This window comes from Vidua macroura, chromosome 1 (assembly GCF_024509145.1).
Source record: "Vidua macroura isolate BioBank_ID:100142 chromosome 1, ASM2450914v1, whole genome shotgun sequence".
Lineage (NCBI taxonomy): Eukaryota > Metazoa > Chordata > Aves > Passeriformes > Viduidae > Vidua > Vidua macroura.
In genome coordinates this window covers 133087486-133106035 of record NC_071571.1, presented here as the reverse complement: position 1 = coordinate 133106035, position 18550 = coordinate 133087486, and the positions used below count along the sequence as shown (strand labels likewise).

The 18550-nt window shown below is 38.8% G+C and overlaps 1 protein-coding gene across 3 annotated transcripts in view; it reads left to right on the top strand.

Annotated features, from left to right (window-relative positions):
* RNF19A (ring finger protein 19A, RBR E3 ubiquitin protein ligase) overlaps positions 1 to 17961 on the top strand; it is a 60969-nt gene extending 43008 nt beyond the window's left edge. For all 3 annotated transcript variants that reach the window (XM_053979411.1, XM_053979391.1, XM_053979400.1), the window contains 8 exons: positions 3163 to 3371; positions 5270 to 5414; positions 5974 to 6136; positions 10696 to 10810; positions 12811 to 12972; positions 13616 to 13829; positions 15236 to 15379; positions 15748 to 17961. In XM_053979411.1, coding sequence (XP_053835386.1) covers positions 3163 to 3371; positions 5270 to 5414; positions 5974 to 6136; positions 10696 to 10810; positions 12811 to 12972; positions 13616 to 13829; positions 15236 to 15379; positions 15748 to 16432 — 1837 coding nt within the window. In that variant the 3' untranslated portion in view covers positions 16433 to 17961. The remainder of the gene's footprint in view (positions 1 to 3162; positions 3372 to 5269; positions 5415 to 5973; positions 6137 to 10695; positions 10811 to 12810; positions 12973 to 13615; positions 13830 to 15235; positions 15380 to 15747) is intronic.
* The last annotated feature ends 589 nt before the right edge of the window (positions 17962 to 18550 follow it).

Sequence of the window (18550 nt, the reverse complement as noted above, 5' to 3'; positions counted from 1 at the left end):
TTCATGAAAGAGCTGGATGGAATGCATTTGCTAAACTTGCAATTAATCCCAACGTAGGAGAGGTGCAATAACTTCAGAGGGTAGCATAATTTCCCGAAGTTGACTTTTAAGATTAGAAACAAGTACCGTAATAAATAGGAAATTGGTGTGAAATTGAGTATTTTGGTAGGAAAAAATTACTGCACAAATAGGTAAAAAATGGATGGTGCACAGTAGTGCTTCAGCTCTTCTCAGCATTGATCAAAAATCCCATGTAGTATTGTTTCAGGGTTTGGCATCACATGAAGTCAAAAACCTGGATCAGATAAAGAGCAAATAATTATAAAAAGTTTGATCCCGGTAATGAAAAAATGGAGGGAAACTAGATCAGTCTGTTAAAACATAGGGGGTTTTTTTGCATCATTGGTCTCCTGGGTTCTAAGAAAACAACACTTAATGGTTAATAAGAAAATAATTATTTTTCCTCTCTGTTTCAAATCTGTTTGGGTAAAAACAAGTCCTAGGGACAGCAAAACACGAACCAAACAGATCTTGAAAAAAGTTATCTACAGTACCAAGTGTATTGCTCTTACTTCTGTCCCAGTGGAGAACAACTTCTCCTCCCCACAGGAGAACTGCAGATCAGTTTGGAGGAGAAGCTCTGCTGCAGCAGCTCTGCCCTGGGTGGGCTGAGGGGTCTCCTGCACTGCAGCAGCCCATGCCAGAATGCTCCGTACCACTGGCACCATAGACTTTGCGACCCTGGGCTGCTTCATCTGCAGCTTCCGTTGCAAGCTCAAATGCATCCTGATCACGGTTGTTACCTGAAACACTGTGAAAGTCTGGACCAGCTGTAACCTACCAGCAGTGGTAGGAGAGATAGGAGACACTGTCACATAGGTGATCCTTCCCTGGGGAAGGAGCACTGGTACGAAACCTCATGAACCTTCTCCTAGACCGATATCTTCATATTCTGTTTTTCATACCAGTTCTCCAGTGTAATTTTAACAAGTGTCATTGAATCAGTATTCCAAATGTGTTCGGTCTTTTCTTCTGTTTGAATTATTTAATGGTTTTGTTCTGAGATTGTATTGCTGACATAGAAGAGATAGAAGCAATTCCTAAATTTTTATACCTTTAAAAGGCAAAAAGCTGATCATGCAAAAGAGTACAGATTCTTCATCCATCTTTTCACTGTGCAGCCTTCAATTAATGGCTTACTGCATCTGTTTTTTTTTTTTTTTACTGGATATTACTTTGAGTTTGGTTGGTTGTCCCTTCTCTCAGCCTAAGCAAGGACTTTAGGCCTTAACATCTCCTTTAAAAAGAATGCAAATGTTAAAATTAAACTTGTAATCCTGTATAGTTTGAACTGAGATTTGCTCTGGTCTAAAAAGTTACTTTCTAAAGGTGTGCCAAATACATCAGTCCCAGTTAGGGAGTGCTTTCAGGGATGTGCCCATGCTTTATTAGTGATAGGAAGGTGGCAGGTTATAAATTGATACTTTATTCAGTGTCTTAGACTTGAGATTTTTTTTGGTCTAATATTAGCAAGCCTTGAATGTATCCCTCTATGTTGAAGAAATGTTTGGATCAGAGTCTCTTTGTGTACATGCAAAGCAATTATCTCTTTAGTTTGCAGAAAGTGGGGAAAATGAAGCTGATTAACTTGGCAGCAATATAGAAGAGTCTACCAATTATTGAAATAAATCTCTACTTGGAAAGCAAGAAATATTTGTAAACAGACAAGCATGTATCTTATTTGTAACTGCATCATCCCTAAGTTAAATGTTGGAAGTCCTATTTGTTTGTGATATTTCCTAGGGAGAAACATAAAATATGCTGTTTTAAAACAATAATGGAAGGCATAGGATTTGCATTATCTTTGCAGAGTTTCAGATCTAGCTACTGAAATAAAAATAGCTAAATTGTGAGTGGGAATATTTTTTAAAGTATCATTACTAACAAAGAATATTTTGAGCTAATTTATGCAACTGCTATAAAATGGATAGGGGGTAAAAATAAACAGTCTTTTAAGATAAAATTACCTTCATTTGAACAGACTGAAACTTACGTCTTGTTGCGTTTGCAAATCTGTTGAAGTCCACTCAGGGACCCTCTTCATGTGAATAAAAGCATACATCTGTTTTAAATGTTCACAGCAGTGGACTTAGTATTATATATTTAAAAGAAAGCTATTGCATAAAATCCTTGAAAAAAGCGACAATGAGTATGAATTAATAAACATATATACCTATGTTTGTATTTACTGTTAATGTGAATACATTGTGGTTTTATCATGTGAACTTGGAAATGCAGGTCTAATGAAGCAACAGTTTTGTCACTTCAGCTCTCATTGTATAATTGTGTAACTGTTCATGTAGTGTCTGATTACAAAGTAGTGTAACACAGTTCTGTAAGTCTCAACATTCTTGGAGGTTTTTTGCTCTGTAGTATTGTCAGAGTAAAGGTGGCATTGAGGCCCAAACTCTTACCAATTTTTGCATTTGAAGTTGTGGGTTTTTTTTAAATGCCTTAATTATTGAGAAACCAAAATCCTATTTATAAAATACTTGGTTTGTTGTTTTGACATTTTAAAATACAAAGAGTTAACAAACATCTATTTAAAGTAGTGGTATTACTGATAAAAGGCAACTAGTAAAATCCTAAAATGTCTTGCAGTGCCAAACCAGATGTCATTACAGCTGTAGGTTACAGTGCAGATCACTTAGCAGGGATCCTCCCTCATGGACAGGGTCAACCCAAGACATGCCTTCAGTGACTGGGTCGTTTTTGAAACTATAACTTTTCCTAATTGCTTAAACACCTTTTTAGGGTTTATTGTCCCACTCTTCTAAACTGTGGTTTCTTGGTGACTGTAAACCTTACAGTATTGCATTCAGCTTTAAATACAGTGTATTTGAGTACTGCATGGAGTAAAGGTGAGTGAGTGTTGCAGTGATTATAGTATTTCTGTACAATCTTAATCCAATGGCATGGCAATAGAGTTGTGGAACTGGCATTTAGGACCTGGTGCTGGCCACCTCCTGAAGGAAGTAGTCAGCTTCTGATGTCCACTGCCTTTGTACCTGCTTCAGCTGCTCTGACAGCTGTCTGGTCAGCTTTGTTCTATAGAATTGGTTTTATTAACAAAATTCTCTCTTGCCCCTCTTGATGTTAAAGATACGCTGTGATCGCGTTTGGATGTGCCAGCTGCCCCAAACTGACGTGTGGGCGAGAAGGCTGCGGAACGGAGTTTTGCTACCACTGTAAGCAAATCTGGCATCCCAACCAGACCTGTGATGCTGCTCGCCAGGAGAGAGCCCAGAGTCTGCGCCTGAGAACAATTCGTTCGTCATCGATCAGTTACAGCCAGGAATCTGGAGCAGCAGGTATTTCTGATTGGGGTGCTGTGTCTGTAAAACATCTCTTCTGTACATTGGCACAACTAATCCTAGATAAAGAAAGAATGGAATAGTGACATGGTAGGTAGATATTAGATGCTTTGTCTTTCAGAAACATAAAATAACAATTCTAAATTTGGATTAAGATTTTCAATGTTATGCTTTGAAGTACTCTGTGACCAGAACATCTGACTTAAGTCTTAAAAGCTTGTCACCATTTTAAGTTATTTGTAGTTGAAAAACGGGAAATCAAATGAACTTGCTGCAAGGCATCCCATGTCAACATTAGCATGTTGACAATTTTAGTTGTATTACTTAGTACACTTGTTTTCTCCACTCTAGGTGAAGTTCCTCAGCTGTTAAAATTAAAACTCGTAACCACTGATTTTCTGTTTTCAAAAAGACTATTACTCTCATGCCAGCTCTGATGTTTGACATCTTTGTTAGTACTAAGTTCAGGTTTTCTAGGAAATGCTCATCTGTCTTGTCTACCAGAAGGCAAACAATTCCATCTCTTAAAGCTGAGCTTGTTTGTAAATCCCAAAAAAAAGCACATAAACTATTCAGAGTAGTATTTAGCACATCAAAATTCCAGTTTGCTGTTGATAAGAATTGGCTCTGAATTACACCAAGCTCTGATTTATTTGGCAGCTTTTGTCTCTGCCTGAGCAAGCAAGGTAGATATTTGGGGTAAAGAGTCTCACTTGCACCTTGTAGTTAGAGCTGTTTTTCTCCAATTGAGCCCCAGACTGGAGAGTCTCTAATTTGTAATTTGCACTGGCTTATTTTAACAATGCATCTCATCTTGCCCTAAAAATTGGCATTTTGCTCTAGCTTTCAAATAAAATTGAAAATAAGCGAAATAAATTAGCACACCAGCTCCTTTCCTTACCCTTTCAGTTCCTCTCAGTCTGAAGACCTTGCTCTGTTTACTTTCTGCCCTGTAGGCTGTGCTTGTGCTCCCATGTGGGAGTAGCTAATGAATCCTTTCAGCTGCTTACTCCTTGTGCACTGGGGTTGGTAGAGCTACTTTTATCTGCTGGTTCTGCACCTCTTTAGGTATTCTTTCTATCAAGCAAGTGCTCTCCTTTCCCTTTGTCCTACGTAATAGCACCGAGGCAATAAACTTGGAGTTCTGTGCTAGGAGCTGCAAGGTATTTCTGCTGCTGTGAATAAATAGCTTGTCCTAAAGTGCAGGTGCGACACAGGATTGAAGATCACATCTGCAGTGTGTGTGTGTATTTCACTGTTGCTCAATGATCCCTTGTTTGACAGAGCTGGTCATTTAACCTCATTTTTCCATATTTGACTTGGGAACACAGAGATTCTCCAGAGTTTTCTTCTGCTACACTATATTTTTTTAGGGAGCGAGTAAGTATAAAGTAGGGCTGTGAAAAGGACTGAAGAGGAGGTTGGCAGTACCAAAGAAGTACATTTATGTGAATGGGGAGATGGATTTAAGATATGTTAACAGAGTGGAGACTGAATATTAAAGTACAAGATTCATAACAGCATGAAACGTAAAAGAGGATTATATTTAAAGAGACCTTATTATCAGTCCTGTGTTAGCATACATATTTAATGTCAGACTCTAATATATATTTCATTAAGCTTAGAAAATCCTTGAACAGAGAGTATGCATTAACTATTTAGTTTCTTGAATGTGGTCTATACACCTTGTTTTCATTAGTTTTGCTTGGTCCAAGGTTTGTAAAAACAAATTTGATACCAAGTCATGGCCAAATGAAGATTTGTAAAGCAACCTTATAAAAAACTTCTTCAGTTTTTCAGATAATGGTTGGATCAGTCCCAAATATATGTCTGTATTGTGATTATATTTGATTGTCTAAGGAACTGATATGATTCTAATATTCATTTTTAAACAGCTGATGACATAAAGCCATGCCCACGCTGTGCTGCTTATATAATAAAAATGAATGATGGAAGCTGCAATCATATGACTTGTGCTGTCTGTGGCTGTGAATTCTGTTGGCTATGTATGAAAGAGATCTCAGATTTACATTATTTAAGGTACATTTAAGAAAAAAAAATTCTATGTGGTTGGTGATTTGTTTTCTAAAGTATTTAGAAGGAGATTCCCAAGTGCTATAAGTCTGGCTTTCTTCTTGGATTAGAGAATCACAGTTGAAGTATTCATATTAGAGAATTAAGTCTGTTTTTAATACATGTATTTAAATTAGTGCTTTATTATTTTTATTTTAAAATATTTTGTAAATTCTGTGCATGCAACATGTTCTTAGTACAAATCAAGTATTTTGGATTAACACACCCTCTTTTTACTGATGTCTTAATACTTCTGTATTGTTCTTGTATTAGGCAATAGAGAAGTTCTATTTATACAGCTTACCGTGAACCATAGATTGATGTGTAGCAATATGCTTCTTGTTACATTGCAAAATATGATCTCAAGGCAAAAAAAGAAAAAACCTGAAGAAATAACTGATCATGTGTTACATGTGTAACTTGAACCTAGGGACAAAAATTTTGTAACTAGAGAAATGTTCAGTAGAGTACAGCTACCTTGATTTACTTACTGCTTCTTTACAGCATTTTTATTTCTCTCTATTAGCCCATCAGGTTGCACATTTTGGGGAAAGAAACCATGGAGCCGTAAGAAGAAAATCCTGTGGCAACTAGGGACACTTGTTGGAGCTCCTGTAGGAATTGCCCTAATAGCTGGCATTGCTATTCCTGCTATGATTATTGGAATTCCTGTGTATGTGGGACGTAAGGTAAAAAGTGCTACAACTCCCAGCATGCTTCAGGTTTTACCTTCTGTTGTATGGCTTGGGTGATTCTATGTTCAGTTGGGTATCTTAACTGGCCTCTAAAAGAAAAAAACAAAACAAAAAACAATCCCCAAAAAACCAAAGCAACCAACCCCTGCTTTGTTTAAGGATATTTGTGTCAGTTGTACAGGAACGAAAATCAGTGTTTTTAAGAATCCAGATTCTCTTAAAACATGCAGAGCAAAACACTGAATATTTTCCAATTTCTACATCCTGCCATGAAAGCTCCTGCATGTTTTTTCAAAATTGCTCTGGTTTTGATCTCTGATTCCCCTTCTGTCCCTTAAAATTAAACAATTTTTAGAGCACAAAGAAGACAAAAATGATTTTTTTTTTTTCTTAAAAGAAGATAGTTACCAGGATTTTAGTATAAAAAAACGATGCTAGTTCAGGTTTGTGTATACACATATTTAAGCATTTCTACTCAGCAGCTTGTTAATTGCCTTGGGCCAGTCCACCAATGTGGAGCAGTTTTCAGTGCTAGGTAGCCTGTCTTCATTTTACTTCTTCTGGGAAGGAGCTAGAAACAACCATGTTAATCAGAAGGCAGTTGATATATTTCCTCTTAAAATATAATAGCTTTTACTATGAAGTAATCAACAAACTCTTATATGTAATTTAGGATATAGTAATAAGTTATCCAGATCTTTTGGAAATAGGCTTTTTGAAATGATGACTTTGAAGATTTGTTTTTCTGCTTTTATCAGCATGGATTCTCGCAGTGACTGGCACAGACTCATAATTCTGCATTTATTGGGGAGGAAAGGGGGAGTGTGTCTGCTAGACAAAATGTTCTGGGGTGCAGCTTTTCCACTGTATCTATTGAATCTTTTTCTTTCTAGCAAGTACCCTGCTATCTGCTACAGTTGGGTTTTGACCCTTTTATTCTGTTACGGCTTGGTTCCATAAATTCATTAGAACCTTCTAAGTGAGGAAGGGAAGAAGGCAGCAGTTACCTGTTTCAAATTACATTTGCATAATTAGCTTTTCTCATTATATTTTGGAATAGGACCCCATCACAGAGCACCTTTCATGTATTAAAGTCTCAGGGCATTAGTCTGTCAGGGCAGGCTCATGAGAATTTCGGTTGTACCCCAGTGCTTAGTGGTCATTTCTCTGTGACCCCTATCAGATATTTGCACTTCAAAGTATCTGATGATGGAGATCCCACAGGCCCTTCAAGCTTGGTTTTCTTAGAAGAACTTAGTGTTTTTAACATAGGTATAGGAAGATAATTAACATTAGATTCCTACTGCCCTATTCTTCAGCTGATGCAGAGAATCCTTTTGTTTTGCAATATGCTGTTACATATTTAATGATACTCTAGGTCCATTCTTAGCAAACCTAGCACTTCTAGCTTTTCTTGGTGAACTGTCAAGAAAACATTGGTTTAGGTTTCTGATTCTCCTCTTCGGGATTTCTTTGTAGCTGTTCATGCCACCTTTTTGTCCAGTTTGAATACAGCAGTGAAGCTGCAGCATTACTACTGCTGAGTTAAATGAAAGGGTAATTCTGTGTCAGTAACTACCAGTTACCTTCTCTTCAACAACATGCTATCTTCATTTTGTGTGCTCTAAAACACAAACCCTTTCCCACGTACTGGTAATTCAGGCAACTGGCATCTTCCTACAGGTAGTCTTGAACTCCGTGCCTTTCAGCTGCACCTGGTCATTTCAGACCATTTTTTCAGCTTCTCACGACTGGAGTGAATTCTGGCATTCTTGCAACCATGCCAGATTGTATTGGCCTGAATTTCAACACACACATTCTTCTCCTTCCATCTTCCACATTAATGAAAATGTTCAATATTCTTGGTTCCAAGGCACATCTCTCAGAAGAAGTATGGAGTGAAGAGTCTCTGTTTGGGTAGTTCCAAAAAATTACTATTCACATATTTTCTGTAGTTTCACATGAAGCTTAATAGATTTCTCTCCTTTTTTTCAGTCTGGACGTCTATAACTGCTTGAGTATTATACAGGAATGTAAGAATTTAATTAGTCAGTGTGTGACATCTGTTTCTTCCCATCCTCAAGGCTGAGGTATCTTGTTACAGGAGAAAATTTAATTGGCATGATTTCTACTTGAAAAAAAATTCAGTGTGACCTTTTCGTTTCCTACCTTTGCTTTGATGTTTACAAGGTCCCAGTTTTCAGGAAATGGAAGTTCATTCAGTGGTCTTTTACTTCCTCAGCTTCTTGGTTTATACCCTTTTTAAGATTGTCATTGCCATTTAACCATTTCCAGTTTTCCTGGATTTTTTTTTCAGACATCTACTAATAATAATTTTCAAAAATTACTATTAATGACTCTGAAATTTGGCGTGCTGAGGTATTTCTCAGATCAGCTCATGTAAGTACACTCCAATCTGCTGTATTTGTACAGATCTTACTTCTTTGTCACCAGTTGTCTGGCTCACAGTTGGTCTTCAATGACAACTGAAAGGAAAAGAAAATAGGAGCAGGTCTCCAGTTTCATCTTCTGGCTGTCTTTCATTTTTGTTAAACAGCAAATTTATCCAATTTGGTCTTCCTTTTACCAGCACTGTACTCGTAGAATAATTTCTTCTTGATTTTGATATCCCTTGCTTTTTGTCTCCTCTAGTTTAACCTTTCTGATTTTGGCCTAACAACCTCATGCTGTTCTTCTATACCCATTCATAGTAATCTGACCTACTTTTTATTTCCTTAATGTTGCTGCTGCTTTGGTAAAGGAAGCTTCATTGTTCTTTTTCAACATTCTGTCTGTCCTTTGCATTGGAAGAGTTTGTGCTTGTGCTTTGATAGAATTTCCTTGAGGAAGTGCTAGTGTTCTGGTTTTACAGATATAAGTCTTGTAACCTGATAGGTTTCTGTGTTTATTGAAATCTCTCTTCTGGCCTAGTATTTTTGTTTGGTCATTCTTTATTATTTCAATATCCAGAAGTTTCTTATTTCATAGTAGTTTCTACCAGTGTAACCTTCCATCTTGATGTTTTTTGGGTTTTGGTTTTTTTTTTTTTTTTTTTTGGTTTTTTTTTTTTTTTTTTTGGTTTTGTTTTTTTTTTTTTTTTTTGTTTGTTTGTTTTTTTGTTTTGTTTTGTTTGTTTTTTGGTGGGTTTTGGTTTGGTTTGGTTTTTTTTTTTTCTGTTTTTTTTGGGTTTTTTTTTTTCTTTGTGTTTCAGGAATCCAGTACCCTTTATGGATGTCTGTTTGTTGTATTATGCCTTTAGTTTCAGGAGTCATAATTGTCCATAACAGTAAAATTCAGCGCCTTAGGCGATCCTCCTAATTGCTCACAGCCCCATGAAACCAAATCTTTCTGGGTTTATAATTCTTACACACTCATACTGTGAGAGTGTTCAGGTTCAATTTTTCCTTTTTAATCCTTAGGCATGTTCAATATTGAAGTGCTCCCTCACTCTGTATTGCTGTCTGTATAATGTACCTCAGAGCAAGTAAATGCATTCTCTTTGCACAAAGCACATTGCCTTCTCTGCTCTTGCCTGCCTTGCCTGAACAAAGACTTTGTTTATTCCAAAATGAGACAGCCCTACCAAATCTCTAATTGAAATTATATTTTAGAAAGCACAGCATTCAATGACATGCTATTTAGAAAGCATGACATGCAACTCATTTTTTTCATTGTCTTCTTGTGTACTCATCTTTTGTGTTGTTCCTTAGATGGAGTGAGGATTAACTTGGCTTTGTGACAGCCGTTAAGATACCTGTTGTTCCTTTGTAATTATATCTTAGCTAAGAATGATGACAGATGTTGTGGATACCTCAGAGAAACCATGTTCCTAGAGAGTAAATGAAACACAAATGTGGGAAGTCTCTGTGTAACAGTGATCTTTAAAAGCCTTTCAGGTTCTTGTGGGGTTTGTGGCAGGTAAATTTAAGGCAGTCACGTTTCAGAGTTATTGCAAACTTAAACCATCAGTAAGAGGTTTGGGTAGCAGGTTCCTCAGTAAACAGAAGCACAGCTAAGACTCAGGTTTGCAAAAATACTTCTTGTCTCAAGAGTTCGTCTTGAGAGGGTGCTGGAGCAATGGAGTTCTTGCTTTCCCCTCCTTCCAGGCTATGTTTGGTGAAGGCTTTCTCATGGCTCTGTTATGTCAACCTGTTTCTATAGATCTAGTAATCTGTGAAAGTTTCAATTCCATACTGTTCAGGGAAAAGACAGCTGGGAATAAGACGTGTCAATTTGATCATATGTGGCAATTCCTTTATCCTGAAAGTTTGTCTACTTTTCCCAGCTATGTAAGCTGGAGTAATGATTAAACAAAGCTCTTCAATTACTTAGCTCTTCAACCTTGAGGCTGAGAATAAATGCTTAATTGCTGCATGGAAGGACTTCTTACTTGTAAGAGGTTGCCTGAAATTCGGATATGTATAAATTTTATTTTCTTTGAGATAAGAAATAAATCATTGCATAGAAGTGATGATTGCACTTCTTCCATCCTTGCAGCAATGTGTTATTGATGTTGATAATACTCTAAACCCCCTTTCTTTTCTTCTTTCAAGATTCACAATCGATACGAAGGCAAAGATATTTCAAAGCACAAACGAAACTTGGCTATAGCAGGTGGTGTAACCTTATCTGTAATTGTTTCTCCAGTTGTAGCTGCAGTAACTGTAGGTAAGCAAATACTACTGTTTTGTGTCTTGGTAGCACCTTGCAACCAGAACTCTGTAAACACTCATGAATGACACAGCTAAGTGCTGTAGTTTCCTTTTACAGGTGAAGGAACAAAGACAAGGAAGAGTCTGAGGTTATACATTTATTACAGCAGAGTCAAGAATACAGTACTTGATTTTAATGTAGCATTTCCTAAGAATTAAAACTAATTTTTATCTTGGAAACTGAAGTTTCCACATTGTTACTTCTGGCTTTTAAGATTGAAATATTTAGAGGTTTTTTTAAATGATCAAGAAAAAAACTGATGCCACAGAGTCTGTTAATATTTTAATATCTTCATATCAAAATTTTCTCCATGCAGAACAAAAAGAGTCTCTTACACTTAACATTGCAGTAGTTGACAAACCACTTGTTTTGCCCTGGGACTCAGTTCAAATTGCATTGCACTGTTTATCATGGTGGTTGTTGAGGATAGCCTTTAAGGAGAGTCTTGCTGTTCGTTACAAAATAGTTGTCTCATCTTCCCAGGTAATTTCAAGATCACTGTAAACCCAGATTTTTTTTTTTTTTTTTTTTTTTAAAGGAGGGGACTTGCCTGGCACTGCCATGCTTCTTTGTTGCAGCACAGGCATCTTCACAGTTGCACATTAAGCTGCTGTGGATAGCTGACTTATACTAAGGCCCACCATTTAGTTTTAAGCTGGACCAGCCCCATGCACACACAGTTCTGTCTGCAATGTTCCTCCTTGTGCCAGAAGCAATGCTCAGAGAGTAATGAGTAACCTCCATAATATGAGGTCACTTCTTGCCAGTGAGGATTCAGTTTTTAGCCAGTGAGGATACAATTTTTGTGGCATTAAACTGCTTGTTATCAATGGTGGAGGATATGCCAGCCATGAAACTGGTGTCAGTCTGCATTGCATTGTTCTCATGTGGCTGTGGTGTCAGATCCCTGCTAAACAGGTGGTGGGACACAGAGTGTCATAGTTGTATTTATAGGTCTGCCTTACTTCATTTCTCTCAAGCTGTTTCTTATTCCTGAACAGAGAGGAAACGTGGCTTTCCAGTGAAAGCAGTTGGGTTTTGTTTTGTGGAGTTTTGCTCTTGCCCCATTGCCATTAACAAACGGCCTTCAGTCTCAGGGCATTGTGTGGTTTCCAAAATAATGACCATAAGAGTATGGAGTTCCTCCTTGAATGTGAGAAATTTCTAGTGAAGGAGACTTTGGAACCCTTCTGTTAGAATAGACTGAGTAGCCTTTATATTAGGTCGCTTTCTCTCCTGACTTTTTTAGAATGTGCCAATTTGACATTTTTCTGTCCTACTTCCATCAGCAAAGCCATAGGATGATTTAATTAATATGCCAAAGGACTAACTTCCATTGTCCAGTCGAAGTGGTGGGATGGATGTGTGTGCTTTAGTCTACAGTTCCTTTAGCTGGTTTCCCTGAATTCCTCCCACCATACTCCACTGAATTTTTTACTTTTAAGGAAAACTTATATTGAAAAATCCCAGAGTAATAATAATGTTAAGTCCCATTAAATTGATAGCAAAGCCATGTCTCCCTTAAGTGGATGTAAATTGAAGCCCCTTATTAAAGTAGTAGAGGTACTAACATTTTTAGTTGAGTAACATTTGAAATAGATCTCTGCTATTTCTACCTCTCAGGAGGAACAGTGGAGTCCCAAATGGAGCTTTTGTGAATCTTTAAAGGACTTCAATTTTGTTTGCAAAGTATGTTATGGACATTGGGAAAGTATTCATCAGTCATTAAGCTTCTCATCCTACCAATGCTGACAGAAGACATTCTGCCTGCTGAAAGTACTTTCCTGTCATTTCACCTTAGTGATTTACTGATATTTCTTAATTTTGCTGCCTCCTGATCTCTTTCAAGTGTAATATTAAGCAAATATTAAGTAATCTTGGAAAATGAAGTTGCCTTTATGAAAGGTTCTAAAGTAAAAGTCACTTTTAATGAAAGACTCTACTTCCCTCTGTAGGTATTGGTGTTCCTATTATGCTGGCTTATGTGTATGGAGTTGTTCCAATTTCCCTGTGCCGAAGTGGAGGCTGTGGTGTGTCAGCTGGAAATGGAAAAGGTGTCAGGATAGAATTTGATGATGAAAATGATATAAATGTTGGTGGAACAAATGCAGCTGTAGGTAAGAAAATTCGGTGCTCTGTTTTCTATAAATATGGGCTTTGTGACTTGATACTAGAGTAGTTACTTGAATTTGGGACTGCTTCTACTTATTGCTGAAGTTGCACCTCTCAGATGACAATTGCTTCTCTGTGTCATTTTGTGCTGGGCTGTATTACAAATGTTATTGCCCGTTTTAATCAAAGCCAAACTCAAGTCTTCTCCATAGGTAAAAGTTTTAACATAGTATTAATGTTGCTATTTCAGAATCCTGGTTTGTGGAAGCTGGTTAGATGTTTTGTTTTTAATAGGGCCAACTAAAGACTGGTCTGATGCTTCAATTTTTTGATTATATGGCACTACCCTGTGTGATGGGGTCTTTCTGCATTCCTTTTATCCATGTTTCCTGTCCTATCCATGGTTATTTTTTTGCTGTCTTAAGTATGTGATGTCAGGCATAACCATTATAACAGCACCAAAAAAGGTGCCTTTTTAAATTATTTCTGGGTTTTTGGGATATTTTTTTTGACAAAGTTCTCTTTTTGTGACCATATGTTTTATAAATCCTTCTTCTCAGCATAATTTCAGAAACAGCTTTCATTGTCACGTTCTAGAAACAGCTGAGTGCTGCTTCCATGGCTGAGGAGCCTTCTCTGTTTCTGTAGATAGCACGTCGGTGGCAGAGGCGCGTCACAACCCCAGCATAGGGGAGGGGAGCGTGGGGGGCCTGACGGGCAGCCTGAGCGCCAGCGGCAGCCACATGGACAGGATCGGAGCCATCCGGGACAACCTGAGCGAGACAGCGAGCACCATGGCCCTGGCTGGGGCCAGCATCACGGGGAGCCTCTCGGGGAGCGCCATGGTGAACTGCTTTAACAGGTGAGCCACTGCAGAGCCCTGCCCTGCCCTGCTCACATGCAGGCACAGCGAGTGCACCTCCTCGGCTTCCCAAGTTTGGCTTTTTGATATCAATTCCTATTAAAAGGAAGTGTCTCTGGGAGATAAACGGTTCATCCCTGACAGACTTACTGATTTTCAAGAGATCCTGTCTGACCATAATCCTCAAGACTTTGCTTTTGTTTAGGCTGAGTGGGGTCTGAGATCTTGTTCTCCTGCTTCCCAGGAGAGCTGCCTGTAAGGCAGGAGTCAGAGGGAGGCAGCTAATCTCTAACACAGTTTTGTTCTCTGGTGCACCTCACCCAATAGTCAGAACTCCTGACTCCTTTGGTCTGCAGGCACCAAGCTGTGCCTTCAGAACACCTGGGTGGAGTGTGGTCTCCAAATGCACTTTAGGGAGGAGGGGAGGCAGATGAACATCTGGCCTTGCCAAGGTGGCAGCTTCTTGTCACATGCTCAATGCCTTCTGTGAATTTGGACCTTTCTGGTAGTTGGCTCTCGTGCACCCTGAAGAGAAAGGGAGTGTGTAGAAAGAGTGTTAGCATGTGGGGTTCAGAATGGAATTCGGTCCTTAAATCAGCTGCCAACACTGCTCATTTTGAGTAATTTGGCATTCCAGGCTATACAGAATAAACAGAGTGGAATATCAAGAGTTCCCCTCTGCTGGGACAGGTGTACCAGTCTGTGACTGCTGAGTGAGATATACATACCCTCTTCTTTAAAGAGCTGAGAGTTAAAACAAAACAAAACAAAAAAACAAACACTTAATTTCAATGTCAGTACACAGATAAACAAGACATTTGTAAAAAAGCTTGTCATTTGATTTCTGGCATATCTGCTGAGCTCAGCTTAAGACTGCTCAGATTTCTATTGTTCCTGTTGCAGTTGATAGCAATACCATGTAAAGCAGAGTACAGAACACAGTTCTCTGCCTCATATTTGATTAGTAGTAATTTGCAGCAGGGGATACATGGGTACTATCATGTCTTGAATTTATGTACCCTTCTGATTGTTTTTACCATTTTTAGAGTATAGCGTACTATCTGCAGAAGAACTTTAGCTGAACCTGGAAGCTGTCCTTGTAAATCTCAGGAGGGAAAGAATCCAGAACTTTCAGTTAACACTTTAGGGAATTAGTCTGGTCTTGCTTTGAGGTGTTTTTTTTTTTTTTTTGCTTGGTTTTAATCAAAAAATAGTAATTTTGGCAGTGAGAATGAAGACCATGTGTCAGTAGGGTAAATAAACCCTTCAGTACTGGAGTGACTCAGGAACTATTTAATAATTACTGACTTATTTACTTACTGCCATCTACAAGGTGACACTAATTTTCAGAAAGTATGCTTTAACTGATGTGGTAGTATATGTAACTTTCTCTCTCTCTTTCAAAGACTGGAAGTACAAGCAGATGTGCAGAAAGAACGATACAGTCTGAGTGGAGAATCTGGCACAGTTAGCTTGGGGACAGTTAGTGACAATGCCAGTACCAAAGCAATGGCAGGATCCATTCTGAACTCCTACATCCCTTTGGACAGGTAAGAGAAATGTGGTGAAAATAGAATATTTATAAGCCTTGCTTATTAAAGGATTTTTTTAAGCATGCCTCAGCTGTTCTACATTCAAGATTACACTTTGAAATTGTAGATTTTGTTACAAATGGAATTACATGTGACTGCTTTCTGCATTTTGCCAGGGTTATTTCCAAAGAGGAATGCCATTGCTGTAGCTCAGTAAAGAGTTTGGTTTTTCAGACTTTGTGTTTTCCTTTGGGCTGTTTATTTGGTTAAACATTTCTCTTCACAAGATATATCCCTCTCACTTTCACTGTGTATGCTGGAAAGCAGCAAGAGTTTGTTCCACCCTCCGACAACCTCTTACACTCACGGATTCTCCCCTGTTCTAGGGAAGGTAACAGCCTGGAAGTGCAGGTGGATATCGAATCCAAGCCAGCCAAGTTCCGGCACCACAGCGGGAGCAGCAGCGTGGAGGACGGCGGCGCTGCCGGGCGCGGCCCCGCCGGCTGCTCCGGCCCGCCCGAAGGCAAAGCCGGCGCCACCAAGTGGTCCAAGGACAGCACGGCGGGGAAGAAGTGCAAAGGTAAGCTGAGAAAGAAGAGTAGCATGAAGATTAATGAGACGAGAGAGGACATGGATGCTCAGCTGTTGGAGCAGCAAAGCACAAACTCCAGTGAATTTGACTCTCCCTCTCTGAGCGATAGTATTCCATCTGTAGCAGATTCACACTCCAGCCATTTCTCTGAGTTCAGTTGCTCAGATATGGAAAGTATGAAAACTTCCTGTAGCCATGGTTCCAGTGACTATCACACTCGCTTTACCACAGTCAGTGTTCTCCCAGAGGTGGAAAATGATCGCTTGGAAAATTCTCCACAGCCGAGTGGAATCCCTGTGCCTGTTCCAGCAGCCCCAAGCACTGATGTTCCACAGCTGAGTTACATTGCTGAGGAAAGCATTCATAATGGATCTTCGACAGATGCAGATTTAGGTGTCGGTGAAACACTGAAAGAAACAAACAACAACCATTCACAACAGGCTGTGGAATTAAGCACTGCTATTCAGACTGAAATGTAAATCTGTAAGTGCTGCAAAATAGATTTGCCATTAAAGAACCCTGTCAAAGCTGGTTGAATCACATGCGACTTCCATAAGTTTCAGGTGACCAGCAGAAGCAAGGTTTTGATACAACTGCTTTTTCTATATACTTGTCTGATAAGGCAAAATACTTCCTATGGATCTTTGACCTGTGTGAAGAGACATGAAGGCTTTAACCAAGTGCATTACAGCAGTACAAATATGTCCATGTTTTGTATTTTTGCCACAACTTCACTTGAAAGCGTATACTTGGTGTATTTAGATAAAAATTGGTAAATTCTTAATATGTTAAATGCTGAAATGAATAATATGTCCTGCACTGTTCACTTGGAAAATATGGAGTTTGGGATAAAGGGTGTTAGCTGAGCATTAGTGACTTAAAACCATTCTTGTGTGAGCCCTTAAATTTAAGGGAAGCAAAGACCTGCAGAGACCTACACAAACATACTTAAACAGTGACTATTCAGAATGACAATTTTGTTTCATAACTGGACACACTGTATTTAGAATGCATGTAGAATGAACTACATATCTTCAGATGGATGTAGCCTGTGTCAGAAGTGTTTGTATGTGTGTACACTTTGAACAAGGTTATGGCTTTTACATAATTTCAAAACATAAGAAATGGGTACGTAATATATGGTGGAATGGAGACATCACCTGTGTAGAGCAGTGGGGTTACCTATTTATTCATGCAACCAATCACGCAGCAGGTAAGGCTACTATATAGTGTATAAAACCTGTAAAATAACAATCCAGTGATTTCTAAGCATTGTAGAAAAGTAGATGCAGTCACCTTTCATTAGGGGGAAAATTGGTGCCCCATCCATTCTTGGTGCCTTTGGAAAAGACTGGGTTTGAAGTGCCTGGTCGTCTGAGGATTTTACTGTAATGTTTTCCAGAATGTCCTCTTTGGCCACCTTGGATCACAAAAGAAAATCCTAGTGAATAAAATGACTGTCGTAGATACAATAATGAGGTACTGGCCTACCAAAGACTCACTCAGGCTTTAGTGGACTTGACATCTCTTTGCAAGACATGCCTGTCTTCAGTCCCAGAATCTTAAGTGCAGTGCAATGACTGCCCAAGTGCAAAGATGGGTTCCAAATATGCTGGCTTTTTTCTTTTTCTTTTGCATATGGAAGATGTACAGCTGAACACAAGCTGAAGTTGGCCAAAGCGCCTGCACTGTTAACCTTTCTTTTGCTAAGTAATTCACTAAAATGAAAAAAATTTGTGAATCTCAGAATAACAGTTAACAATGTTCTGTCTTGTGTTTCATGTATTGCCATTATGGTGCTACTGGAGGTTTGATTGGATGAAAAGAATGCCATGAGCTACAGTCCTCTTCCATGACTTATCCTCACCAGTTTCAGTAATAGCTTATAACACTAGTGCCAGTTACGTTATTTGGTAATGCTTGTTACAGTATTTGTATATTTGCAATTCGGTTTTGCTCAATAATATGCGTGTAAACTGCATATCTGAAATAAATGTCTAAATACTGACTTCTAGTGGTCTATTGTTTAATGTGCTGATCAGCCTTATGAAAATGTGTGTGTTCCCAGGGAGCCTTTTTTCCTGACTGCTCTAATCTCTTGCTGCCTTTAAATATTTTTATTTGATTAGATGTGCTTTGGAAGTTGAATGCTCTGCTTCTTGGAAATGTAAGATCTAAAGTCAGTTGCATTTTGTACAAGATTTCTGCCTTCTCTAAAATGAAAAGAAATCTGATCTGCCTCTCTGGCAGGCAGGACAGTAAATGGTTTTGGGAGAGGGATGCTGTTTTGGCAGGGGCTCTTTAAACAGAACTGCACCATCTTGGCACAAGTCAGATGGCTGACTAAACTCAAACTCTATTTTCTCCATCTAAAGTGACGCTCTTCTCAGTTCACATGGCCTGCACAGAGTTCTTTCTGAAACACCACAGATTGGCCAGAGTTTCTGGGTAACACCTGGTGTTTTTTGCTGAGCTGAACTGCCTGTTCCTTAGGCTCATTTTCTCACCTACATCATGAGAGGCCAGGGAAGTGAGAAACTAAAACCGATGGGGATGCATTGCAGAAGCCCAAGCTGGATTGCCTCACTCCAAACCCA